At 53.7% G+C, this 26,926-nt stretch overlaps 1 protein-coding gene across 1 annotated transcript; it reads right to left on the bottom strand.

Moving 5' to 3' along the window:
• Positions 1-813: 813 nt before the first annotated feature.
• On the bottom strand, positions 814-24,201 carry GNB2 (G protein subunit beta 2). Its single transcript, XM_060281941.1, has 10 exons — positions 24,024-24,201; positions 17,318-17,429; positions 17,153-17,191; positions 16,861-16,967; positions 15,424-15,487; positions 8,148-8,310; positions 6,302-6,368; positions 5,956-6,157; positions 2,838-3,054; positions 814-1,848 (listed from the first exon to the last, which is right to left on the bottom strand). The coding sequence occupies exons 2-10, from the start codon at positions 17,372-17,374 to the stop codon at positions 1,742-1,744; spliced, it is 1,023 nt and encodes a 340-aa protein (XP_060137924.1). The 5' UTR covers positions 17,375-17,429; positions 24,024-24,201; the 3' UTR covers positions 814-1,741.
• Between the last annotated feature and the right edge of the window lie 2,725 nt (positions 24,202-26,926).

The following is a 26,926-nucleotide window of genomic DNA, read 5'->3' as shown; positions in this document are numbered from 1 at the left end:
TACGGAAATCAAGATAGGCTACATCCACAGCATTCCCCTGATCCACCAAGTTTGTAATTCCATCAAATTCTTTCTCATTGCCGTGCAGAATTCTGCAAGCGTCTTATCAGGTCGCCTCTTGCCTTTTCTCCAAGCTGAAAATCCCCTTGACCATTCCAGTTGCCCTTCCCCCAAAATCTCCAATATACTTTTTGCAGCCAGTCAACCAGCACACTGTGCAGTTATCCTATAGATGTGGTTTTTGCCCTTGCTACCATTTCACCTGGGGACCCAGGTGGCGCTGTGGTTAAACCACTGAGCCTAGGGCTTGCCGATTGGAAGGTCGGTGGTTCGAATCCCTGTGACGGGGTGAGCTCCCGTTGCTTGGTCCCAGCTCCTGCCAACCTAGCAGTTCGAAAGCACGTCAAAATGCAAGTAGATAAATAGGAACCGCTACAGCGGGAAGGTAAACGGCATTTCCATGTGCTGCTCTGGTTTGCCAGAAGCGGCTTTGTCATGCTGGCCGCATGATCTGGAAGCTATACGCCGGCTCCCTCGGCCAATAATGCGAGATGAGCGCGCAACCCCAGAGTCGGTCACGACTGGACCTAATGGTCAGGGGTCCCTTTACCTTTACCATTTCACAAAAGTCTTTTCTGCGGGTTGGCATGCCCGCACGACCCGTCTTTGGAAGAAAGGCAAGTGTGAAAACAAAGGGCATCCCCTCCACCCACCCACCCCCCAAAAAACTTCCAAACTGGCTGACTTGCTCTTCTCCAACCCCCCCCCCCCCAAATACTGCCTCCCCAAATTAACAAACAATGACAAATCACAAAACGGCAGACACGTCGTTGTTGGGTTTTCTGTTGTTTACAGGTTTACACACGGACCCCCCCACCACGGCCGGGGCGTGGGCTCCCCCAGCACCGCCACGCTCCTCCTCCTCTTTTTTACAAAAACCAGCCACGGATTAGGAGGAAACAAGGCCACGGCTGCCACGAAGTCATCGAAAGCACCACCGGGAAGGAGGAGGTTGAAAAGGGGGGGGGGAAGTGAGGGAAACAAGAGAGGACACGAAAGGTTGCAGATTTGGGCCTGCCTCGGATCGGGGCCTCCCCTGCTTGCGAGTGAAGGGGATTATCTCTTGGGCTTGAGAGAGAGAGGGGAAGAATTAGGAGTCTCTCTGCCTCCCCCCGCCCGCCCCCCCAATTTCCTTCCCCTGCAAAAAGACATGTCCGCTGCTGGAAGGCCCGGAGACTGCTGTGGCCTTGGCTCTTTTTCTCCCTCCCCCCCCCCAATTTTGCTTCTTGGGAGGAGGAGGGGAAAGGTGCAAGAAGACACACCTTGGACCCCTTCAACCCCAAGGATAAGCCCCCCCACCCCTTCATTTAAACTGAACTCAAGCTCCCCTGTGCTCTGCTCCTTTCTACAGGAGAGACAAGCGCGGCCTAGACAGCCCCCCCCCTCCAAAAAAAGTGTGTTACTGCTAGAGAAATCAGCCTCTTCCTCCTCCGTGCCGGAAATCTGGCCCGGTCGGGACATCATCGTTATTTGAAAAAGGGGGCAGGGGAAAAATAAAAGGGACGGCAAAAAGAAAAGGGGGGGAAGTGTTTGTGGGGTTCAAGGCCACAGGGCCCCCTTCAAGGCGGCAGGAGGGGGGGCAGAGGCTGGATTATTTGGGGGGGAAGGGGGGATGTCAAGGGCTTTTCCTCCTGCTTCTCTACCTCCCCACACCGTACCCCCGAAGGCAGAGCAAGGGGGCTCAGTTCCACACTTTCAAGAAGCTGTCCCACGAGCCGGTGGCGATGGCCATCCCATCGTCCGTCACGCCCAGGCAGCTGACGCGGTTGTCGTGGCCGGCGAGGACCCCTGGGGGGGGAGAAGAAAAGGGAAGGGGCGCCATGTGATGATGGAGGAATTGGTCGAGGCGGGAGGGGCACCCAAAGGTCATCCAGCCCAGCCCCCTGCTGCCGTGCCAGGAACTGGCAGCTGAAGAACCCGTGGTGGGAGGCCACCTAACCTATGTTTAAAAATGCTCCAATGGAGGAGAGAGTCTGCTCCATGCAAGGGGGCGGAATCGCAGAGTTGGAAGGACCCTCCGAGGGTCATCTAGCCCAACCCCCAGTGCAATGCAGGGGTTGTGGCTGAAGCCTCAGAGAAGAGGGAGGTGCGCATGCATGCTCCCTAGCACAAGAGGCTTGCGGGAACAGCCGTTACGGCTCAAATTCTGCGCTGCAGGAAACTCCAGAACATTTTCCGTTGGTGCTGCGATGGAAGGTTAACTTGGCAGAATTGCCTCCCCTCCCCTGCTTTCTGGGGATGGAAAATCTGGGTACAGCAGCCTCCGGCCATCTAGCTCCTCCTCTGCCCACCCCACATTTCAGTGGCTTGGACTACAACTCCCACCAGCCCCTTCCGGGCATCCAAAGAGCCCTAGAGCTGGGCCAGGCCAAGTGGGGCCCACTGAGCCCAGCATCCTGTCCCCGCACGTTGGCCAACCAGATGCCCATTACGCGAAACCCACAAGCAGGATCCGAGCACAAGAGCAGCTCTCCCCTCCTGTGCTTTCCAGCAACTGGGATTCGGGAGCGTTTGCCAGCTCTGAACGTTCCAGCTTGTCAATATCCGTCTTAAATTGTGGCGCCCAGAACTGGACACAGTATTCCAGTTGTGGTCTGACCAAGACAGAACAAAGCGGGACTATCAGTCCCCCTGATCCGGACACTAGACTTCTGTGGACACAGCCTGGAATAGCCTTCGCCTTTTTTGCTGCTGCACCACACTTGCGACTTTGGGGGAGGGAAAGGAGTTTTTTCCCGCCAGGGATCGCAACCCGCTTGTTGCCAAGAGAGACTCACCCGCCCGGTCACCCTTCATGGAGTCCCAGATGTTGCAGTTGAAGTCGTCGTAGCCGGCCAGGAGGAGGCGCCCGCTCCGGGAAAAGGCCACGGACGTGATGCCGCAGATGATGTTGTCGTGGGAGTACATCATGAGCTCCTGGTCGGCCCGCAGGTCAAAGAGGCGGCAGGTGGCGTCGTCCGAGCCCGTGGTGAAGGCGTTCCCGTTGGGGAAGAACTGCAAGGGGGAGAGAGAGGGAGGGAGAAAGGGGGCATCAGGAGTGGGGTAGGATGGGAGGGTCCTTCTGCTTGCAGAGAGGACGGCAGCAGCAGTGCTTGGCCCTTACTGGGTGATGGCTGGCCCCCAGAGCCTCGCTTCCCGTGGGCCCCCAGAGCCTCGCTTCCCGTGGGCCCCCAGAGCCTCGCTTCCCGTGGGCCCCCAGAGCCTCGCTTCCCGTGGGCCCCCAGAGCCTCGCTTCCCGTGGGCCCCCAGAGCCTCGCTTCCCGTGGGCCCCCAGAGCCTCGCTTCCCGTGGGCCCCCAGAGCCTCGCTTCCCGTGGGCCCCCAGAGCCTCGCTTCCCGTGGGCCCCCAGAGCCTCGCTTCCCGTGGGCCCCCAGAGCCTCGCTTCCCGTGGCCCCCAGAGCCTCGCTTCCCGTGGCCCCCAGAGCCTCGCTTCCCGTGGCCCCCAGAGCCCCGCTTCCCGTGGCCCCCAGAGCCTCACTTCCCGTGGCCCCCAGAGCCTCACTTCCCGTGGCCCCCAGAGCCTCACTTCCCTGGCCCCCGGAAGCTGCTTCCCATGGCCTCAGGTCCCTCGGGCACCTCCTGCCACTGGACTGCACCAGCATTTGGTCATTAGAGGAACATTTTTAGAAACTAGTGCCCGGTATTTATTTCCTCATCCCTCCCTGTTCCCCTTTCCTTGTGTGTCCTGTCTCTATTATTATTATTATTATTATTATTATTATTATTATTATTATTATTATTATTATTATTATTGTAAGCCTGCAGGGGACAGGAACCACCTTCTTTTCTGGGAGCCTTTTTGGCTGGAGGGTGGGGCACAAACAACCACTTAACAGCCTTCCCCCAGGTTGGTAAAGAACCTGACAGTTTAGCATGGCAACGCTTACAACTCTGGAACTCCCTGCCTGTTGAGATCAGGCAGAGCTTCGTCGTATTCTTTCCGGCGCCTGCTAAAAACATTCCTGTTTGGGACCAGCCTGTCTGGATGCTTAGAAAGCTGGCACCAGTTTTAACCTGTTCCAGTATTTTAACTTTGTGTATGTTTTAAACTGCTGTTGTGAATTTGATTTTATTGTTTCATCTTTTTTACAATCCAGCGGCATATAAATATTATGAAATAAAATTATAATGGTCATTGCAGAAACAACTGTTTTGAGAAATCGGTGACTTGAGTTTTGATCTTCCTCATCCCTCCCTGTCCCTTTTCCCTTGTGTGACATGTCTTTTTTCCCCTTTTCTTCCAGAAGGTTGTAACACCACAGCGGGCAGAGACCATCCTGTTTTTATTGTCAGGCAAGCTGCTTTCCTGGGAGCCTTTCTGGCTGATGAGCAGAGCAAAAACCCTCCAAATTATTATGAATGTAATTCAATTTATTATTATTAAATTATTCAGCCCCTAGACCAGGCATCCCCAAACTGCGGCCCTCCAGATGTTTTGGTCTACAACTCCCATGATCCCTAGCTAGCAGGACCAGTGGTCAGGGATAATAATAATAATTTATTATTTATACCCCGCCCATCTGGCCGGGTTCCCCCCAGCCACTTTGGGCGGCTTCCAACAAAACAATAAAATACAGAAATCCATCAAACATTAAAAGCTTCCCTAAACAGGGCTGCCTTGAGATGCCTCCTAAAGGTCTGGTAATTGTTGTTCTCTTTGACCTCTGGTGGGAGGGCATTCCACAGGGTGGGTGCCACTACCGAGAAGGCCCTCTGCCTGGTTCCCTGCAACTTGGCTTCTCGCAACGAGGGAACCGCCAGAAGGCCCTCGGAGCTGGACCTCAGTGTCCGGGCAGAACGATGGGGGTGGAGACACTCCTTCAGGTATACTGGACCGAGGCCATTTAGGGCTTTCAAGGTCAGCACCAACACTTTGAATTTTGCTCGGAAACGTACTGGGAGCCAATGTAGATCTTTCAAGACCGGTGTTATGTGGTCTCGGCGGCCGCTCCCAGTCACCAGTCTAGCTGCCGCATTCTGGGTTAGTTGTAGTTTCCGGGTCACCTTCAAAGGTAGCCCCACGTAGAGCGCATTGCAGTAGTCCAAGCAGGAGATAACCAGAGCATGCACCACTCTGGCGAGACAGTCCGCAGGCAGGTAGGGTCTCATCCTGCGTACCAGATGGAGCTGATAGACAGCTGCCCTTGACACAGAATTGACCTGCGCATCCATGGACAGCTGTGAGTCCAGGATGACTCCCAGGCTGCGCACCTGGTCCTTCAGGGGCACAGTTACCCCATTCAGGACCAGGGAGTCCTCCACACCCGCCCGCCTCCTGAAGATGGGAATTGTAGTCCAAAACATCTGGAGGGCCGAAGTTTGGAGATGCCTGCCCTAGACACTGAGGGGTCCAGTTCCGAGGGACTTTTCGGCAGTTGTGCCTGCCCTGTGGAATGCCCTCCCAACAGATGTCAAGGACATAAACAACCACATGTATTTTAAAAGACATCTGAAGGCAGCCCTGTATCGGGAAGTTTTTAATGTTTTATGTATGTCTTATTGTGTTTTTCTATTTTGTTGGCGGTTGGGGCAACCCAGTCAGATGGGCAGAGTATAGGATAATAATAGTAATAGTAGTAGTAATAATAATAATAATACAACGCTGCATCCCAAAATCACAGGGCAGCTTTACAATGTAAAAACTCAAATGCATAACATAATATTTAAAAATAAAATAAAATACCCTCTTGTCCGCAGACCCACATTTAAAAGGCCACAGATTGTTTAATCAGCCAAAAGCCTGGTTTAAGAGGAATGTTTTCACCTGGCAACTATAGATATGTAAGGAAGGTGCCAGGCCAGCCTCCCTGGGAAGAGCAGCCCACAAATGGGGAGCCACCACAGAAAAGGCCCTGTTCTCATTTGGCCACCCTCCGCGGCCGCCCCGGCACTCACGCAGACGGCGTTGATGTCGGACTCGTGCCCCGTGAAAGTCTGCCGGCACATGCTGTCCCGAATGTCCCACAGCTTGATGGAGGCATCGCAGGCGCCCGAGACGAAGGTCCGCATGTCGGGGGCCAGAGACAGCGACATGACGTCCCCGCTGTGGCCCGTGAAGGCGGTGGTCTGCTGGCCTGTCTCAATGTCCCACAGGGCGCTGGGGGGGGGAAGGAGACGCAGAAATCAGAGGGCGGGGGGGATTTGCAAGGGTCCCCTAAAGGACATCCAGCCCAACCCCCTGCGGCGCCAGCCAAGTGGGGCACCCTGCTGCCCTGTCACTCTACACAAGGGCGCAACTCACCAAGTTGTGTCTCCGGAGCTGGTGATGATCTGGTTGTCGTTGAGGAACCGGCAGCAGGAGAGGTAGCCTTGGGAAGGAGAGAGCACAGCAGTTGGGGAGAGGGAAGCCTTGAGGGCCGCATCCCTCTCTGGGCAACTTTCGGAGGGCCGCACAGCAGGGCTGGGCAGAGTCAGAGGCGAATATGGGCTGAGCAACAGCTGCTGTTTTCCTTCTCTACCCTCTCTGCCCAACACATCTGTTTCTTACTTGTTGCATCCTTATATATCCTGAGATATTTTTTTTCCCCTACCAAGGCACCCGCAGACATGGTTCTCTCCCACTTGCTTGTTTAATCCAAACCACATCCCTGCGAGGTTGGCTAGGCTGAGGCGGCGGCTGGGCAATTGAACCCTCAGAGACCCAAGGAAGAGCGCAGGGGAGGCCGAGGGAACCCTCCACAAGGGAGCGTGTTCGAAAAGCGGCGAGGGACTGCCGGCTCTGCAGGCAAGGGGGTGGCCTAACTCGGCTCCTGATCCCTACAAAGAAGGCAGCTGGTCAAGGGAGCCGTGGACGCAAAAAGGTCAAAAACCTCTGCGTTAAGATCATTTTCAAACCCGATCCTGCCTTTTGCGGTGTTAGCTACCCCTCCCCAGTTTGGGGTTGAAAGGTGGGGAAGAGGATACAGGGAAAGCAGAATTAAGTGCAGTGATATCTTGGTTCTCAAACGCTGAAAATCCCGGAAGTAGGTGTTCCGGTTTTCCAATGTTTTTCAGAAGCCGGATGCCCAATGCGGCTGTTGGCTATTGTTTGCAGGGCACGCGCCTTGGTTTTTGAACATTTCGGAAGTCAAGCGGACTTCCGGAATGGATTAAGTTTGGCGCGCTGGTTTTTGCTATTCATTTTGCGTTTTTGCTTTTGAGGCTTTTTCGGTTCATTTGTTTTTGTGACTGTGTGGAACCCAGTTCAGCTATCGATTGATCGATTGTGTGACTGTGGAAATGGATAAAAGCCCCCCCCATCCAAACAGTGACCATCATCAGTGCAGCGAAGAATCATAGAATCATAGAGTTGGAAGAGACCACAAGGGCCATCCAGTCCAACCCCCTGCCAAGCAGGAAACACCATCAAAGCATTCTTGACATATGGCTGTCAAGCCTATGTTTAAACACCTCCAAAGAAGGAGACTCCACCACAATCCTTGGTAGCAAACTCCACTGCCGAACAGCTCTTACTGTCAGGAAGTTCTTCCTAATGTTTAGGTGGAATCTTCTTTCTTGTACAGTAGTTTGAATCCATTGCTCCATGTCCGCTTCTCTGGAGCAGCAGAAAACAACCTTTCTCCCTCCTCCATATGACATCCTTTCATATATTTGAACATGGCTATCATATCACCCCTTAACCTTCTCTTCTCCAGGCTAAACATACCCAGCTCCCTAAGCCGTTCCTCATAAGGCATCGTTTCCAGGCCTTTGACCATTTTGGTTGCCCTCCTCTGGACACGTTCCAGCTTGTCAGTATCCTTCTTGAACTGTGATGCCCACAGTTTATTTTATCTTATTATTTTATTTATTTTATCGTACGACACACTGATTATTGCTTTCATTTTATGGATCCGTGGTCTACATTAGATGGCAAAATTCATGATAAATGGCTGTTTTAGGGGTTGTTTTTTTAAAAGTCTGGAACGGAATTAATCTGGAACGTTCCTTTCTATGGGAAAGCGCACCTCGCTTTTGGAATGCTTTGGTTTTGGAACGGACTTCCGGAACGGATCAAGTTTGAGAACCAAGGTACCAGTGTAACCAGCTGGGTTACGCAAAGGAGGTGAAGGGGGGCAAGAGCTTGGGGTTTGGGGGGAGCCCCTCACCTGTGTGTCCAGGGAGTTCCCGGCTGACCCGCACGTTCCCTTCCCGGGTCTTGAGGCTGTAGATGGAGCAGATGTTGTCCAGGCCGCCACAGGCCACGTAATTCCCAGAAGGGGCGTAGGCACAAGTCATCACCCACGACGATCTCAGAGGGATGGCGTGGACCTTCAGGAAGCCGGAAAACGGGGTGCGTGAGATACAAAAAAAACAGGGACCCCAACAGATCAGCACCACCTCTTCCTCCCTTCTTTTTAAGTACCTTATTTTTCTGTGTATAACACGTGTATAAGACGCCCCCTATTTTTTTGGGGGGGGGCCTCCATTAAAGAAAACCGCCCAGCTACACTATCCGTGTATAAGACGAGCCCAGATTTTGAACATTATTCTACAGCAAAAGAAACCTAGTCTTATACACGGAAAAGTACGGCAATCATTATTGTCACAGTGGCCGGAGTGGGCTACTTCAGAGTAACGACGCTACGCAGCTCTGCATTTTATTCTTTTATTGGTGCTGCGTATTTACAGTGCTGAAGTCATTGCTATTTACACGGAGTGATGTGGTCAGTCGGTTTCAGAACCTCCGAATGGTTTTTGGCGCGTCTTTCTCCAACACAAAAGCTTTGGCAGACCCATCCTCTTTCCCCTCCTCTTTCTGCGTAATTCCGGAGTTGGGGGGATGGGTCTCCCCCCCTTATTCGCCCCTTCCTGTCCCACCTGGGACCCTGGCTCCTCTACCTTGCCTGAGCCTCGGACCCGACTTCCTGCTTCCCCACTGGCATCGGAACTCTCTCTGCTTTCCCCTGTGCTCGGGGATGGGCTTGAACTCAGGAGGGGAGGGACTTCGCGATATCCCCTGTCCCTCACATCCACCCCCCTCCCAAGCTCTCCTTCACCCCTCCCCAGGTCCCCCCCAGGTGTCGGTGACGACTGGAAGCCTAAGAACTCAGTGCTTTCCGAGCCCGTTGGTGTGAACACCTCCCCCCAGTCCTGCGAGCCCCCCCCTTCCGCCTGGGAGGACGGGAATCCCAAAAAGTCCGTGGCGTCAGAGCTGGTAGGGGTAAAAATGTTCTGCCAATCTGCTCCTTCCTCTGACTGGGTGGATCTCGGTGACACCCATACCTCATCCTCTGGTTCCTCAAACTCCGCTTCCCAGCGCCATGGTGAACTGCTCTCCCGTGCTTCCTCCCCCTCCCCCTCCCTTTCCATGTGCCAGGGCTTGGGTCTATGGGGAAAGAGGGCGTGAAATTCTTCTACCAGGAATTCCTCCTGTATCTGAGTGGCTGGGACCCATTCATTCTGTGACGGTGGAGCATCCTCCCATGCCATGAGGTACTCCAGGCCCCCCACCCCCCACCTTGAGTCCAGGATGGCCGTGGCCTCATTGAGTTGCTTCCTGCCTTCCCTCTCCCCCCCTCCCTCAGGGGTTTGTTCGCTGCCTCGGAGCCTGCTGCTTTCCCTGTACGGCGACAGCAGCGATCTATGAAACACTGGGTGCACCCTCATGTCCTCTGGCAGTGCCAGCCTGTATGCCACCGGGTTGACCTGTTGCGTGACCGTGAAGGGGCCCAACCTTCTGGGCGCCAGCTTTTTGCACCTCCCTCTGATGGGAAGGCCCTCCGAGGACAACCAAACTTTGTCCCCCACCCTAATGACCTCCCCCGGTCGCCTGTGGCGATCTGCCCCCTTCTTGTACGCTTCCTTGGCTCTCTCCAAGTGTTCTCTGAGCTGCTGGTGCACCGTCTCCAGTTCCTCTGCCCAATCCTCAGCCTGTGGGCCCTCCTCCTCCTCCTCCCCCTCCCTCTCTGGGAAAGATCTGAGGTCGCGCCCGTAATTGGCCTTAAAGGGCGACACCCCTGTGGAGACGTGCACCGCATTGTTGTAGGCAAATTCTGCCAGTGGCAGGCGATCCACCCAGTCCGTTTGCCACTGGCTGACGTAGCATCTCAGGTACTGCTGCAGAATGGCGTTGACCCTCTCCGCCTGTCCATTGGTCTGCGGGTGTCTGGCCGTCGACAAGCTGACCTCCACCTGCAGGAGGTTCATGAGCCGCCGCCAGAACCTGGAAACAAATTGGCGGCCACGATCCGAAATAACCCTTAAAGGTAATCCATGCAGTCTGAATACGTGGTCAACAAACAGTTTGGCTGTCTCTTCTGCAGAGACCGCCCTGGCACACGGTATAAAGTGGCACATTTTGGACATGAGGTCCACCACCACCAACACTGCGGTCTTGCCCCTGGAAGAAGGCAGATCTGTGATGAAGTCCATGGACACCACTTCCCACGGCCTGTGTGGTGTGGCTAAGGGCTCCAGCAACCCTGCTGGTGCTGCTCTGACCACCTTTGCCCGCTGGCAGGTGTCACAGCCCCGTACATAGTCTCTAACATCTTCCCGCACCCCTGGCCACCAGAAGTGTCTCATGACTAGGTGAGCGGTTTTGTCCCTCCCAAAATGACCCGCCGTTGGGTTGTCGTGCATCTGCTTGAGGACCGTACGTCTAAGCTGGGTGGTGGGCAGGTACAGTGCACCCTTGTAGAAAAGCAGCCCCCTGCGTGCTGCAAAGTCTTTTGCCTGCTCCCCCCCCCTCTCAGTTCTCTGAAGATGCGGTTGGCAAATTCATCCGCTGCTGTCAGTGCTGTGAGTTCTGCCTCGCTCACCACTGCTGCTCCGCAGGACCATGCTGACGGGGGGAAAATGTGCCTGGGTGCCGGTGGCGCCTCCTCCTCCATGTACTCTGGCTTGCGGGAGAGGGCATCCGCCCTGACATTCTGCTCTCCCGGGATGTAGTGTATGGAGAAGTTGAAGTTCGAGAAGAACTCTGCCCACCGTATCTGCCGCTGGTTGAGCACCCTGGCAGTTCTCCAGAACTCCAGGTTTTTGTGGTCCGTGCACACCTGGATGGGGTGCTTGGCGCCCACCAGGAAGTGTCTCCAGTGCTGGAACGCAGCGTGGATCGCAAGAAGTTCCCGATCAAACACCGTGTAGTTTCGCTCTGGCTGGGTCAACTTCCTGGAGAAGAAGGCACAGGGTCTCCACTCTCTGTTGGCGTCCAGTTGCAACAAAATGGCGCCCACAGCTTTATCAGAAGCATCTGTCTCCACGCGTAGGGGCGCGTCCTGAACCACGTGGAACAGGTTCTGGTCTGAGGCGAACACCCTCTTGAGGCTTTCGAACGCTGCTTGCGCCTCTGGTGTCCACCTGAACTTCTGCTTGCCTCTCAGGCAGTCAGTGATGGGAGCCGTAACGCGAGAGAAGTTCTTGATGAACTTCCTGTAGAAGTTGGCGAAGCCTAGTAGGCGTTGGGCATCTTTGCGCGTCCTGGGGCTGTGCCAGTCCAGGATGGCCTGCACCTTGTCCTTGTCCATCGCCAGCCCCTTGTCTGACAGCTTGTAGCCCAGGAAGTCCACCTCCTTGGTGTGAAACTTGCACTTCTCCAGCTTCACATACAGGTGGTTCTCCTTCAGGCGCTGCAACACCTCCCTGACATCTTTCACATGCTGCACTGGGTCATCGGAATAGATAAGGATGTCATCCAGGAAGACCAAGCATTTCCTGAAGAGGAGGGACCCCAGGACGTGGTGCATGAAGGCCTGGAAGCATGCTGAGCCCCCTTGCAACCCGAAGGGCATCACCAGATATTCAAAAGAGCCCAGAGGCGTGAACATCGTGGTTTTCCATTCATCGCCTTCCCGGATCCTGATCAAGTTGTACGCCCCCCTCAGGTCTAGCTTGGTGAAAATCTTGCCCCTGCGTGCCGCTGTCAGGAGATCATCCACTCTGGGCATGGGGAAAGCCACTGGCTCTGTCACTGAATTCAGCCGTCTAAAATCCACCACAAGACGGCGCTGTTGCGTGTCTTTCTTGTCCACCCAGAAGACCGGGCTGCCCCCTGCTGCCTTGCTTTCTCTGATGAACCCCCGCTTGAGGTTCTTGTCGATGAAAGCGCGCAGATCCTCCAGTTCCTGGTCTGACATGGCGTACAGCTTGGCTGGGGGTATAGTTGCCCCTGGCACCAGGTTGATCTGGCAGTCAAAAGGCCTGTGCGGGGGTAGGTGGTCGGACTCCGCTTCGCTGAAGACCTCCTGCAGGTCCCAGTACGGCTTGGGTATCGCCTCACCCCCTTTGACGTGCATGGTGGCCACCGTGGCTATTGGAGGCCCCTCCCCTGGTTGGTGCTGCATGCAATGTTCCAGACAAAAGTCCGACCCAAACGTGATGCATCTCTGGTGCCAACTGATGGAGGGGTCGTGGCGCGCCAGCCAGCTCATGCCCAAGACGATGGGGGGGTCTGAGATGGTGGTGACGTTGAATGCCAGTGTCTCTGAGTGCCTTCCCACCGTCATTCTCATGGGGGGGGGTTGATGAGTGATGGCCCCTCCCAGCAGCTCTCTGCCGTCAATGGTTGCCACGTGCAGAGGAAAATCCAGCTGCAGAAGCTGGATCTGGTGCTCTTCTGCAAAGTTTCTCGAGAAGAAGTTCGCTGACGCCCCACTGTCAATTAGGGTGAGGACCGTCAGGGGATAGCCATTTGGGAGCGTGAGCGTCACTTCTAGAACCACTCCTGCTCTGGGAGGGGTGGGCTGGCTCTGCTCCTCTCTGTGCGGGTGGGTGGGCTGGGGCTGTTGTCTGCTGACTGTGCCTGGCTGCTGCCCCTTGTCTCCTGCAGCCAGGCTTTCCCGTTTCCCTGCTGTGGTGCTGCGTCAGTGGGGGAGGGCACAACCGTTCCCGCCTTTCCTTGCCACTCCCTGCGATGTGGGCAGTCTCTGACGAGATGCTGGGGGGAGTTGCAGAGAAAGCAATTCCCACCCCTTCCCTCCTTGCGTCTTGGCGCCGCTGGGGTTTGAAAAGCGCGCGCGCGCGCGCTATCAATCTGCATGGGTTCCTGGTCCTGGCTGGCCCCAGGCGTGGCTTGAAAGGGTTGTTGGGGGAGTGGCTTCTCCTGCGACCGTGGGAACCAAGCCCGCTTTGCGTGCGTTGCTTGCTTGTCGCTCCACCGGGATTCCTGTCTCACCCCCACCGCCAGAGCCGCTTTGCTCAGCTGATCCATATTACTGGGCTTTGGACCTCTCGAGAGCTCATCCTTCACCTCCTCATGCAACCCCAAGTAGAACGCCGCTTGCATTGGGGGTGACTCTAGTTCCCACCCCAATCTGTGCACCAGCATGGTGAATTTCGCCCAATACGCGCGAACTGTCATATTTCCTTGGCGTAAATTATGAAGTTCCTCCTTAGTCTGGTCCATATGACTATCGGACGAATACATCGTTTTCAAACCTTCTAGAAAAAGTTTGACATTCTTCATGCAAGGATTCTTTGTTGCGATTAACGGTCTTAGCCACTCCCTGGCTGCCCCGGTAAGGTGCTCCACAATAAACGCTACCCTGTGCTCATCATCAGGGAACTCATCGTGGTGCAGCTCAAGAGCATACACAATCTCAGTCTCAAAGCCCTGATATTCCCTCGGGTCTCCATTGAACTTGCTTACTAGGGTCCCGGCTCTCCTTCCTGGCAGCACTTGGACTTGGGGTGCCCCTCCCGCCTTGTTTTTCTCTGCATCCAGCTTGTTTTGGAGGTCTACCGCCACCGCCCTTAATTCCTGCTCTCTTTCCTGTAGCGCTCTCACCTGTTCCGCAAGTTGTAGCCGGTCGTCCTGGACCTTCTTAGTCTCTTCTTTAGCTGCCTTCAATTCCCCCTGCGCCTGCAGCGACAGCTGCTGCAGTTCTTGCTGGGCTTGCTCCGCGATCTGCCGCCATCTCTCCGCCTCTGACACGCTCATCCCGGCAACTCCAAAGTAGCCCAAAAAAGGATTCGGAGGTTGCTGTCACAGTGGCCGGAGTGGGCTACTTCAGAGTAACGACGCTACGCAGCTCTGCATTTTATTCTTTTATTGGTGCTGCGTATTTACAGTGCTGAAGTCATTGCTATTTACACGGAGTGATGTGGTCAGTCGGTTTCAGAACCTCCGAATGGCTTTTGGCGCGTCTTTCTCCAACACAAAAGCTTTGGCAGACCCATCCTCTTTCCCCTCCTCTTTCTGCGTAATTCCGGAGTTGGGGGATGGGTCTCCCCCCCTTATTCGCCCCTTCCTGTCCCACCTGGGACCCTGGCTCCTCTACCTTGCCTGAGCCTCGGACCCGACTTCCTGCTTCCCCACTGGCATCGGAACTCTCTCTGCTTTCCCCTGTGCTCGGGGATGGGCTTGAACTCAGGAGGGGAGGGACTTCGCGATATCCCCTGTCCCTCACAATTATCATCAGCAATTATCGTTGTGAAATAATATATTTTGTTGCTTGGGAGGGGGGGCAGTGTTATTTATTCACTTCACGAAATTTAGGGCGCTTTTTTTAAAAACCGCGCTTCAAAGCTGTACGAAAAAGGATACAGCAAATAAAATCGCTAAGGAAAAACAGCAGCAACTTAAAAAAAGTCTGCAAAAAATTAAACCAGCCCTAGCGGCTAAAAGTCGCGCCGCAGGTTTTCTAAGTGTCCGGGCAAGCCTGCCTAAACTCGAAATGCTTTCGACAAAAGGAGGGTAAAATGAAGGGAACTGCCGGGTATCACCAAAGGGCAGAAAGGTAGATAGTAAACGGTGACATGATGGAAGAAAAGGATGCGCTGAGAAAGTGGAGGGAGAAAAGGTTTTGTCCCTCTTTTTCGTAACACTGGAATTTGTGGGCATCCAATGAAGTCAACTGTTGGAAGATTCGGGACAGATAAAAGGAAGTCCACCTGTTAAACTGTGGAACTCCCTGCCACAGGAATTGAAATTTCAGCCTTCACGACATAGGAAAATGGCCAAGTAAACAGCTATTTTCGTGGGCGGTCAAGACCGGGCGCCCCCAAACTGCGGCCCTCCAGATGTTTTGGCCTACAACTCCCATGATCCCTAGCTAACAGGACCAGTGGTCGGGGAAGATGGGAATTGTAGTCCAAAACATCTGGAGGGCCGAAGTTTGGGGGTGCTTGGTCAAGATATTAACTGATAGGCATGAAATTTCAGATATAGCTATATAATCCCTAGTGTGGTAAGATAAGACCTTTGGAGAAGGCATTTTCAAAAAAAGGTTTTTTATGAACTGCCCTAGCCTAGAGATATGCAAAACGAAGGTGACAGGAGAGCCTTCCCTGGGGAGAGCTTGCTGCAAGCGGGGAGCCACCACCAAAAAGGCCCTGCTCTCATACTGCCACCCTCCAGGCACTGAGAAGGGCCCTGGGTGACGCTCGCAGGGTTCCCTGGGGCCAGGTACCGGGGCCCACTGATCTCCGCACAGACCTTACCTTGTTTGTGGTGTAGCTGTCCCAAATGATCAGTTTCCCGTCTTGGGAGGCACTAACCAGCAGCCTGTAGGGGTGGGGAGAGAAAGAATGCCTGAGGTGTGTGTGTGGGGGGGGGGGGACTCAGAGCCAGATAGAGGGTTTCCGAGTTGCTCGGGGGCAAGAGGAGACTCAAAGGCCTTTCCTGTTCAGCATGTCCATCCCTATTGCTCCGAGCAACACAGGGAGATGGCGTCTACTGAGATCAGTATTGTCCACACGGACCGGCAGCTGCAGCTGCCCAGGCAAGTGGGGTCTCACCCAGCCCTGCCAGTAGATGCTACAGGAGATTGAACCTGGGACCTTTTGTATTGCAGGGGGTTAAATCAAATTGATTTAAATCCCAATAAAAATCACTACTCAGTAAGACTTGATTTAAATCATTTTTTAAAATTTTATTTTACAGAAAGACTCCTTCTTGCTGGTATAATCTTAATATTTACAACCAGACGAAGGTTTCATTTTTGGAATAATAAATTTTCAGAGTAGTTTTTACAGTTATATCAAAAATTGCTGACTTGCTTATACTATTAGAAATACATAGACAGATAATGATGAAATTATTGCGAGGTTTAATAAGTTAACTCTTTCTATCTGGGCACCTTTTCTGCTGTACTTTGTTGGAAGAAGAAAATAATAATCATTTCCTTAGTAACAATTTAAACGATATATTTAACTAAAACAACAACATTATAGCATATGTATCGATGTTCGTTAACTGTTGTGGTTAACAATTAAAAAAAAACCTTTGAGTTTTGGCACACGTGAAAAACTTAAAACAAATTCTTATTTCCTGATGAATGGCCTTTGTACTATATATAATATAAAGGTAAAGGTAAAGGGACCCCTGACCATTAGGTCCAGTCGTGACCGACTCTGGGGTTGTGGCGCTCATCTCGCATTATTGGCCGAGGGAGCCGGCGTACAGCTTCCAGGTCATGTGGCCAGCATGACAAAGCCGCTTCTGGCAAACCAGAGCAGCACATGGAAACACCGTTTACCTTCCCACTGTAGCGGTTCCTATTTATCTACTTGCATTTTGACGTGCTTTTGAACTGCTAGGTTGGCAGGAGCTGGGACCGAGCAACGGGAGCTCACCCCGTCACAGGGATTCGAACCGCCGACCTTCTGATCAGCAAGCCCTAGGCTCAGTGGTTTAACCACAGCGCCACCTGGTCCCCTTATATATAATATAATGCAACTTAAAACTACCTTTAAAAAGATTTTTCCTCCAAAAGCATTTTCTTTTAATAATCCAATTTTTTTTTTAAAATAAATGAATCCAATTTTAAATTTTAAAAAAATCATTGATTTTTATCCAGCCTGGTTGGACTAGATGACCCTCAAGGGTCCCGTCCAATCCCACAATTCCAAGGGGCAGCTGCCGCCCTTTGCTCTCACCTGGAGTCTGTCCCCCAGTGCATGGCGTAGATCTTCGCCAGGTGACCCCGTAATGTGCGCCTCGTCCGCATCTGGATCCGGCCCACCGGATCGAGGCCAGCTGTGATCTGGGGGGGGGAGAGAAAGAGAGGGGTGGCGGGGTCAAAAGACGAAAGGCCCCCCCCCAATGGGAGGAATGCCTCTCCGCAACGCAACTCTCGCCTGCTTCTTCCAACGACATCTAAAAGTGGGGGAGGAATTAAGGGACAACGGCCACCCCAAAATATATCCGGGGGGAGGGATTTCGCCTCACCTGGGTCAGTGTGGAGTCCCCACATGCTTTCCTGGCGTCCTGCGGGGAGGGAAAGGAAAAAGAGAGAGAGAGAGCAAGATGAGTGCAAAGTCTCAATCCTCAGAAAAGAGAGAAATATTGAGTCTGCACCTCAATGAGGGCTAGGAACTTGGCTGGCGTTCTCACCCTGATCTGGTTCCGCAGCTGTTCCGCCTCCTGCCTCAACTGCTCCAGTTCGCTCATGGTGGATTTGGGCGCGGGGGGCCTGGCCAGCAGCCCCTCTCAGCTGGCCGCAATCCTGTTTGGGGGGGGGCAGAAGAGGTGGGTTGTATTTATTTATTTGTTTGTTTGTTGCCAAGCAAGTGCAGGGGGTTGAGACAGGTGACCTTTGGGGGTTCCCCTCCCAACTCTGCTTCTTAAGTCCTGGGTCGCCTTCTCCTCCTAGGAGGCCGAAGCGAAGGGTCAGACCAAGCGTCTCGGCTCACTGGGGCAAAACTAAGAACACCCCCCCTCCCCGGGTAACTGCGCCTCCCCCCAAGGTTGCCAAAGCCCAAGAGAGAACACTTCTGCTTGCAAAACGGCTTCGTACGATCTTCCCTGCACAAGCAATAGATGTACCCATTTTACAGATGGAGGCAGGCAAAAGTAGAGGTTTGGAATCGTCAACACTTTTCCCGATGAGCTACACTGCCAGGGGGGCGTGGGGGGGGGCAGGCGCTGGTTTTCAAATGGGGCTGCATCAGCTTGGCGATGGGGCGTGCAAAGCCCTATACGGCTTTGGGGGTCAGCGAGGTCTCCGAAAATATCACTGTGATGCGCCCAACCGATCCTGCGCTTAGCAAGAGCTAAGCAGGTCCGTTTTGTACAATTTAGGAGCCTGCAAGGACCTAACCTTTGGAACTGCCTGCCACTGCATGTCACACAGTGCCACCTCAGGCCAATTCCAGTGGCTGGAAACTCAGAAATGTTAAGAAACAAGTCTTTTAAGATTAAACATCAGCTCAGCCGGTAGAGCAGGAGACTCCTAATCTCAGGGCCGTGGGTGTGAGCCCCGCGTTGGGCAAAAGGATCCCGGCATTGCAGGGGGTTGGACTAGATGACCTTGGAACCCCTACCAACTCTGCGTTAGAAGAAGCCATTGCAAGGGCACCTGCTAACGCCATGTGGCTTCTCCCCCCCCTACCCTTGCCCTCCGCCCGATATTTGCTTTGGAGGATAGAGAGCCCCCACCCAAACAGTGCAAAAAAGCAGAAAATCCCCCCCCCTGGAAAAAATAAACCCAAAATGGTGCACAGGGAGGGGAGCACAGGCAAGGCAGGGAAAGAAAAAGGCGTGTGGCCTGACTCTGCAGCATTGCTCAAACCCACCGGCCATTTTATGGAGGGGAGGTGGAAGCAGAGATGCCCCTGGCCCCCCCTCTCTCCCCCCACCCCTCGGGAAAGCCAAATAAAAGAGAGAGGGTCGTGTTGTCACAATGGCAACCAGACCCCCAACTGCCACCTCTGGCACAAAACACAGTGAGGCGGTTGCCTTGGCAATGGGATGTGGGGGGAAAAGCCCAGAGACCGAGATGTATTTGGGGCGGAGATGGAAGGAGCCGTCAGCCAAGCTCCCAAATAAATAAATCGGGGGCCGGGGAAAACGGGTGGGCTGCCTTAGAGATGCCCTCATGGTGTGGCACACACAAAGAGAGAGAGAGAGAGAGAGATGTGGGGTGCTGGTTTTCCACCACGGCATAGATCTGCGGCTTACCCTCGCCTTAATCTCCAATCTCATTTGCTTCGTTAGAGAAAGTGCATTAGGCAAAATAAATAAACAAGCAAGCCGAGCCAAATCTCCTCGCAAGTGTAAACGAGATTACAGAGGGATTACGGAGGATGAGTTCCCGCAGCCTGGAAAACTACGTTTCCCCCTACAGGGTTGTACGTTACTGGGCACCGACGCCGGGGGGTGGGTGGGGGGGAAGCAGGGCAGCAGAGGAAGCCGGACTCCTGGGTTCCCTCGCACCTCCGAGTGTGTGTCTCAGAGCAGGGGTTCTCCGAAAGATCAAGCAAAAGGGACTTGGGAACATCCCGGGCACCGGGCCAAATCGCGGTGCCCTCCCGGGCGCGATCAAAAGCCCTCTCTTGGTGCGTTGCAGCACAAAGCCACGCGCTCGGTCGGGGTCCGGCGAGGATGCCTGCTTTTTGGACCCCCTCCCGAGGGTGGATCAGGAGAGAGCGGGTGCGCAGGGCTCTGATCTCCCCAGCAGAAGGTTGTAAGTAAGGAGCGTTGCTCAGCACTAACAACACATCGCTTCCAACCTGTTTTGATTTTTCTTTTTTTAAAAAAGGGGGGGCTTCCTCAACCGGACGGCGCTCCAGACGTCTCCGACTACAACTCCCACCAGCTCTGACTGGATGAGGCCAACATCTCATCCAGATGTTGCAATGGATTCAAACTACATGAAAGAAGATTCCACCTAAACATTAGGAAGAACTTCCTGACAGTAAGAGCTGTTCAGCAGTGGAATTTGCTACCAAGGAGTGTGGCGGAGACGGAGTCTCCTTCTTTGGAGGTCTTTAAGCAGAGGCTTGACAGGCATATGTCAAGAATGCTTTGATGGTCTTTCCTGCTTGGCAGGGGGTTGGACTGGATGGCCCTTGTGGTCTCTTCCAACTCTATGATTCTATGATCTCACAGCGGCTGACCAGATACTCGCAACGGGAAATCCCTCTCTCACACACACACACCCAAGCAGGATCTGAGTGCAAGAGTATCACTCTCCGCTCTTGCTGGGGAGTCGGAGGTAGATTTCCCCTGGACGTGGAGGTTCTGCTATTGCAACAGACTCTCCAAAGGCCCACCTCGTCCGCCAGCAGCGGCCAGGCAAAGGGAGGCCCGTAAACAGGACCCGAACACAAGACCCCCCCCCCACTTGCAGTTTTTAGAAGCATCATTACTTCCTCCGATTGTTGAAGGCAGAGAAGAGCCATCCTGGCTAGCCCTCTCCTCCTCCGAGAATTTGTCCAATCCTCTTTTAAAGTCGCCCAGGCTGGCGGCCGTCCCTACCTCCTGCAGCAGAGAGTTCCACAGATTCGCCAGGTGACAACAACCACGACAACTCTGGATTCGCGAAGCACCCGTTTCTTGGCTTGCAAAACAAAACAACACAGCCCCTTCTCCCCCACTTATCCGTGAGTTAGGCGTTCCCAATTGTGGGGCGGCGTTGCCCTTCCTTATCGTCCATTATTGTTTATTTAATTCCCACCCTCTAAGGCAGGCACCCCCAAACTGCGGCCCTCCAGATGTTTTGGCCTACAACTCCCATGATCCCTAGCTAACAGGACCAGTGGTCAGGGGAAGATGGGAATTGTAGTCCCAAAACATCTGGAGGGCCGAAGTTTGGGGGTGCCTGCTCTAAGGTCACGGGTCGGGTCACAGCATTAAAGCACAACATTGGAAACAGTTTGCTGGAGGTTGTGTGGTGAAAGTGACAGGCCCTCTGGGGAGGGAGTATCACAGCTCAGGGGCCACCACTGAGAAGGCCCTCTCCTCCCTAATTTCTGAGGGGGGGAGGAACTACCAAGAGGGCCCCCTCCGCTGATCCCCAAGAGGGTCTGTAGGGAAGGAGGCGGCCTCTGATAAGGGCTTTGCTTGAACCCCCTGGATGAGGCCCAGAAACAAACTGGCAGCCAGCAAAGCTGTTTTAGAACAGGGGGGGTTATATGAGATCTTAAAAGGGAACCCCGGCCAGGAATCGCGCTGCCACATTTAGTACCAGCTGACATTTCCGAGTCGTCTTCAAGGGTGGCCCCAAGTTGAGCGCTTTGCAGTAGTCCAGCCTGGAAGTTACCAGCACATGTGGTACACGAGCCAGCTGTGAGCCAAAAGAGTATTGCCAAAGGGCATTGAATCCACATTCAGCAGGGGGTTGGACTAGATGGCCCTCAGGGGCCCCTTCCAACTTTACAGCTCTACGGTTCTACGAGTCTCAGCTTCGCTCACAAGCACGCAAGGGAAGAGGGCAAGCCAGCTAACTAAGTGGTCTCCACTAAGTGCCCTTCGTTATTTGAGATCCACGGCACTTAATTTGCGCGAATTCTAGATGCCAGAAAAAGCAACAAGGACGGAGGCGTCGGGGAATGCTGGGAGTATCCTGCTGAAATGTTTCAAGATCCGCAGAGGGGCGGAAATCTGCAAATCTGCCATCCAGGACCCCCTGCCGCCTTTAAAATGCTTTCTTCTGGGCCTTGAGGACTAGGAACTTGCTAAGTCTTGCAGTGGAAAATAAAAGGGGTTCTCTGCTTGGTATTCCTGGGCTGCCAAAAACTGGGGACTTTCAGGACAAGTTTACATGGACCCTGTAGCCTCCAGCCCCAAGCGCGTCTCTTGAGGACATCAATATCAATACTGGTTATATATAGTTCTTCCGACGCCCTTGGGTGTCCCACTCCGACAGACCCATGTGAAGGGCGTCCTACGGAAAAGGCGCCTGGGAAAGGCATTCCACTGTTTCCTCACCCCAAAAGGCACATCAAAATCATCCACTGGAGAGTGGGGGTGTATTGGAATTGGTGAGGGGGCTCAGAAGCAGGACGCCCGAGTTGCACGGAGGGACACTTAAAATGCAAAGCATAATAATATCTGGTGAAGAAGAGGAGAAGCAGCATAGAATTGTAGGGTTGGAGACCCCCAGGGCTCATCTAGCCCAACCCACTGCTGCAATCACAGCTGAGGATTCCCTAGCAGGCCTCTGTTTAATGAAGGACAGTCCACCACTTTACAAGATTCCAAATTAAGAGGGGGTATTAATTTTCTACACTGTGCAAAAGCCTCAAGTGGGTTTTTTTTTGGGGGGGGGTTCCCCCAGGACGTAACTGGGGTCCAGGCATCCTGCCGTCCGTCTCCCGACACTTATTCCCACCCCTCTCTCTGCAACGTCACCCCCACAGCATCCTGCCGTCACCAAAACACCAGTGCTAAATCGGACTCTACTTTCCCTCCTTCAGATCTGTAAAATGGGAACAGCGAGAAACCACACAATGGCTGCATGTATGCTTGCTTGGTTTTTAAAAGGAGGGTTGGGTTTTGTTTTTCTGCTAGTGGGTGGTATTAAAATGTAAACAAAGCAAAATATAAATACTAAGGGGGGAGCGGCGGGGGGGGGGGGGAATAACATGGGTGTTGCCTGTACCAGCAGGCACCCAAATGGCCCCCCACCCTTAATTTTTATTTATTGTGTTGATACCCCCACCTTTCCCTCCAAGGGTCTCAAGGTGGCATGTAGCCCCCTCCTCATTTAACCCCCACAACAACCCTGGAAGGTAGGTTAGGCTGAGAGAGACAGCAACTGGCCCCCAAGGTCAGACAGGGAGCTAAGAAGCCGAGTGGGGAGATTCGAACCCTGGTCTCCTCGGTCCTAAGTCCTGACCCTCTAACCACTATGCCACACTGTTTCTGTGGGGAAGAGGTGAGCCCGTTCCTCCTCCGCCCCACCAACCACAGGAGTCAAAACAGACCCACTGTCAAAGGAAGAGGGCGGGCCTTGCTGGGCCTATTTAGCGGTAATTAAAGGTCCCCAGACAAGTTCATTAAGCGGAGAGGGCCTTGGGGAAGCCAGCAGCTGTAACCTTCTGGGAGACAAGAGGAGCTCTCAGGCGAGGAACCCAGGAGTCCTGCCTCCACTTGGCAGCAAGCCTGCCCCATACCCAACAGGCACCCAGTTCCTCTTCCGAAGAACCCAGGCGTCCTGGGCCCCACCACCTATCTGGCTCAGATCTTTTCCCTGCCGCACACAAATGCACACACAAACACACCTGCTATCCAAAGAACCCAGGTGTCCTGGCCCCCATCTCCCCTCCAGATTTTCTCTCTCTAGGCCCCAAATCTTTCCAGAGAACCCAGGAGTCCTGCCCCATTTTCCCTCCGCTTTTCTCTCTCTCTCTCTCTCTCTCTCTCTCTCTCTCTCTCTCTCTCTCTCTCTCGGTAGGCCCCACATCCTTTGTAGAGAACCCAGGAGTCCAGCGGGGGACACCTCTCTGCTAGCTACCCTATAGATTTGGGGGGGGGGGAGAGAAGAGAAAGAACAGTGTGTGTCCCCCCTCCAAAAGGGTGGTCTACACTGCAGGGTTCAGCAAAGGATCCTGGCTCTTGCATTAATCCCAGACTTCCTTCATTTGCCTTTTAGGTTTCGGGAAGACCCTGTGCAAAATGGGGGGGGAGAGGAGAAAGAGGCCTATAAAATGGGGAGGGGGGCTGTTTGACTAGGAAGGCTCCTTGGACGATGGGGAAGGGGGGGGCTTGGAAGGCTTTTAAAGGGGGGCTTGGAAGGCTTTTAAAGGGCACGTTTTTGGCAGAGGGAGAGAAAGTTGCGGGGGGGGGAGGGAAAAAACCACCAAGTGGGGGAGGGGGGGCTGCTGCTGCTGCAGAGGGGGGGAGGAGGTTGCTAAGGGGCGTGGGAAAAAAGGGCAGGAGGTTGCCAGGATCGGATTCCTGGGGGAGGCGGTTGCTAAGGAAGGGGGGGTGGGAGAGAAAAAGGATCTTGGAGGGGGGAGAGACGTCCGTCCCGGGGGGGGGTGCAAGGAGCTCCAAAAGGGGTTGCAATCAACAAATAACCGAGGGCGCGAGTGAAGGGCTTGGGTGTTTGGGGCGGGGGGGGGGGCTGCGCTTGTGCAATGGAGTGGGCGTTGCTATGGGGCAGCCGGGGAGGGGGTGCATGTGCAATGGGGGGCCCCGTTGCTATGGGGCAAGGAGCCTTCAACAGTGAATTGGGGGGGGAGAGAAAACCACAGACAGGAATTGTTATGGGGGAAGGGAAGGAGGATGTGGGGCGGAAGAGGAGAAAAAGGAAACCCCACATTTCACCCACCCCCGCCCCGCTTTTCACCCTGCCCGGCCTGGCCCCACGTACCTGCTGCTGCAGCAGCCCCGCCGCCGCCTTGCTGGGGGGGCAAGGGGGGAGGAGGAGGAGGAGGGGTGGGGGTAGGGACTCGTTTCCGCTGCTGCTACTGCTGCTGGTGCTCCAGCGGCGGAAGGATCGCGCTCTGGCCGCGCTAGATCTCGCCTCTCGGAGGCAGGCGCGCGGCGGCAGCAGCAGCGGCAGCGGAGGAGGCGGCGGCCGGGACTCGACTCCAGAGCGCGCGGAGCGATCCCGCCCCACCCAGTCCCTGTGATGCGGCTCCTCCACCACCAGCGCGGCCGCCGCGCCCAGAGCCGGACGCGAGCGAAGCGAACTCTTCGGAGATGGGCGGGGGGAGGGAACAGAGCGGGAGATACCAAGTGGCGCCCACTCGCGGAGGGGTGGCGCTGGGAGGAGGAAAGGAAGAGTGGGAGCAGGGTTGATCCAACCGAGGTGGGGGTTCAGAAGGATAAGAGACTAAATGGGAAAAGGAGTGGATATGGACCCTTCCTTTCTATGAAAGTTTCTTTTTTTAAAAGAGAGGGACGTACCAACTGGATTAGCCTGGGAGAGACCAGTGTTGGGAGAGGGGGTATCCGGGAAAGACCAAGTGACCTTTTTCTGGGGGGAGAGGCAAAAACTCCACCCTAGTGTTTTGTTTCTTTAAAGTAAAGGGGGGGATTTCTCGTTTAAGGAAAAAAATTTCTGCTGGGGAGGGTATGTTCCCTCCCAGCCCAGGGGAGGATTATTGAGGGGATCAGTGGGGATTGGGTGATACCGGGACAGTACCAAGTTTCTGGAAGGTACTCACCCCCCCCCCTCTTCCATGCCTTTAACAAACAATATTATTAATTGCAGGGAGGAAATGCTAATTTCAATCTTAGCCATCAACTTCGGTCAAGAGGGGGAAGGAGGGAGTTTGGTGGCAGGGGTGAGTCATTTCTTTAGGGAAGGAGCTCCACCCAAAATGGGAGGCAGAGATGGTACAGTCCAGAACCACACACACATAATAACCTTTGCACAATTGTGTTGCACAAGCGCCCCAGCTCCCCCCCCCGCTTCTTCCTCCTGCTCTATATAACTATATAACTCTGGTCACTGCCAGCGCCTTGCACAAAAAAAGCAGAAAAGCAGATATTTTTTCTTAACCTCCCCGCTCCCAAAAAAGAACCCAGGAGTTCTGGAGGACCCTCACCCCCCCCCGCCTCCCGCGAACCCAGGAGTCCGGGAAGCCTTTAAGAGCAGAGCGCGGAAGGCAGGCAGGCAATCAACAGGTGCAGCTTTAATTCTGCCTCCATCTGTTGAATTTCTGCCTGCCAGGGCGGTGTTGAGAGGCGCAAGAGCCCTGCTTTAGCCACTAGACATTATTATTATTATTATTATTATTATCATTATTATTATCATCATCATCATCCTCTTAGACTCAGAGGAGCCAGGAATCCTGACAAGCTGATAAGAGGCAGAAACCTGAATTTCTCTGCCTGAGGAAGGGGGAAAAAATCATCGAGGGGGCAAAAAAATAGGAAATTCGTGTGGTTGGAAGAAAGAGGAAATCCCCTTCCGCCTCTTAAAGCTGTGGTTTGGAAAGGCTGAAAAGCATTGTGGGAGATGAAGAGAAACCAGGCCTTTTGAGGGGCTGGTTTGGATTCCAAAAGCTCCTAAAACCCACACGGCCAGGCAGAAAATCAACAGAAGGAGCTTCCAGTCCAGGATAAAACTGACACCTGTTGATTTCCTGCCTGTCCTCCAGCTCTTAAGAGAGTCTCTTGTGCCCTCAAATGTCAAAATCCACAGCTGCGTTGGAAAGGATTTCCAACCCGTTGTTCAGCTCCTGAAAACTACAGGACCCCTGTCAGGAAAACAAAATAATAGTAACTTTTTTAAAAAAGAAAAAAGATTGAAGCGCTGGGGGAGGGATGACTAAAAGGCAGAGTGGGACTTGTAGAAGAAGAAGACCCCTGAATTTTCAGGCAAATTTGGGGTTAAACATACCCTTCTTTTTTATTATGGGAGAGAGAGTGTTTCGAAAGCTGGGGTGCAGTGAAAGCAGGGTTATCTACCTCTTTTGATTTCCAATAAAAAGCATTCAAATCGTAGAGTTGGAAGGGGGTCATCTAGTCCCCCCCCCAACAATACAAGAATTTCAACACATGCCCCCCATCCAATTTGAAACCACACCAGACCCTGCTTAGATTTGCAAATGTGCTGCCCCACTGAGAGCTGTTCAGCAGTGGAACGCAGTGGCATACTGTCTTTTGCTGGCACCCAGGGCAGTGAACAGCCGCCATGCAGGGGGGAGCCCAGCCAGCCACCACGGCCCTTGGCGGGCACCCCCCCCCACCATGCTGCCCAGGTGGCCATTCACCCAGGGGCCCAGCGACAAGGTCAGGCCAGGCTCTGGGGCCCAGAGATCCCCAGCGGCAGGCACCCCTATGTGCCGGCGCCTAGCTTGCGCACTGAATGGGCGGTTCTCCAAATGGAGAGAAGTAGAAAGTTAGTCCCCCAAAGGATTGGTATTGGGGCTTATGCTTTTAAACTTATTCATAAGAGTTAGGAGTGATGATACTAAATTGTTCATTCAGTAAAATGAAGAGATTGTGAATAATAATAATAATAATAATAATAATAATAATAATTTATTTATACCCCGCCCATCTGGCTGGGTTTCCCCAGCCACTCTGGGCGGCTTCCAACAGAAAAATGAAATAAAATAATCTATTAAACATTAAAAGCCTCCCTAAACAGGGCTGCCTTCAGATGTCTTCTAAAAATCTGGTAGCTGTTTCTCTCTTTGACATCTGATGGGAGGGCGTTCCACAGGGCGGGCGCCACCACCGAGAAGGCCCTCTGCCTGGTTCCCTCCTAAAAGGACTTCTCCAAGTCCAAGAGCTCCTAAAAGGACTTCTCCAAACTGA

Source organism: Zootoca vivipara, chromosome 13 (assembly GCF_963506605.1).
Source record: "Zootoca vivipara chromosome 13, rZooViv1.1, whole genome shotgun sequence".
Taxonomy (NCBI): domain Eukaryota; kingdom Metazoa; phylum Chordata; class Lepidosauria; order Squamata; family Lacertidae; genus Zootoca; species Zootoca vivipara.
The sequence above is the reverse complement of the archived record's forward strand: the minus strand, read 5'-3'. Positions and strand labels throughout refer to the sequence as shown.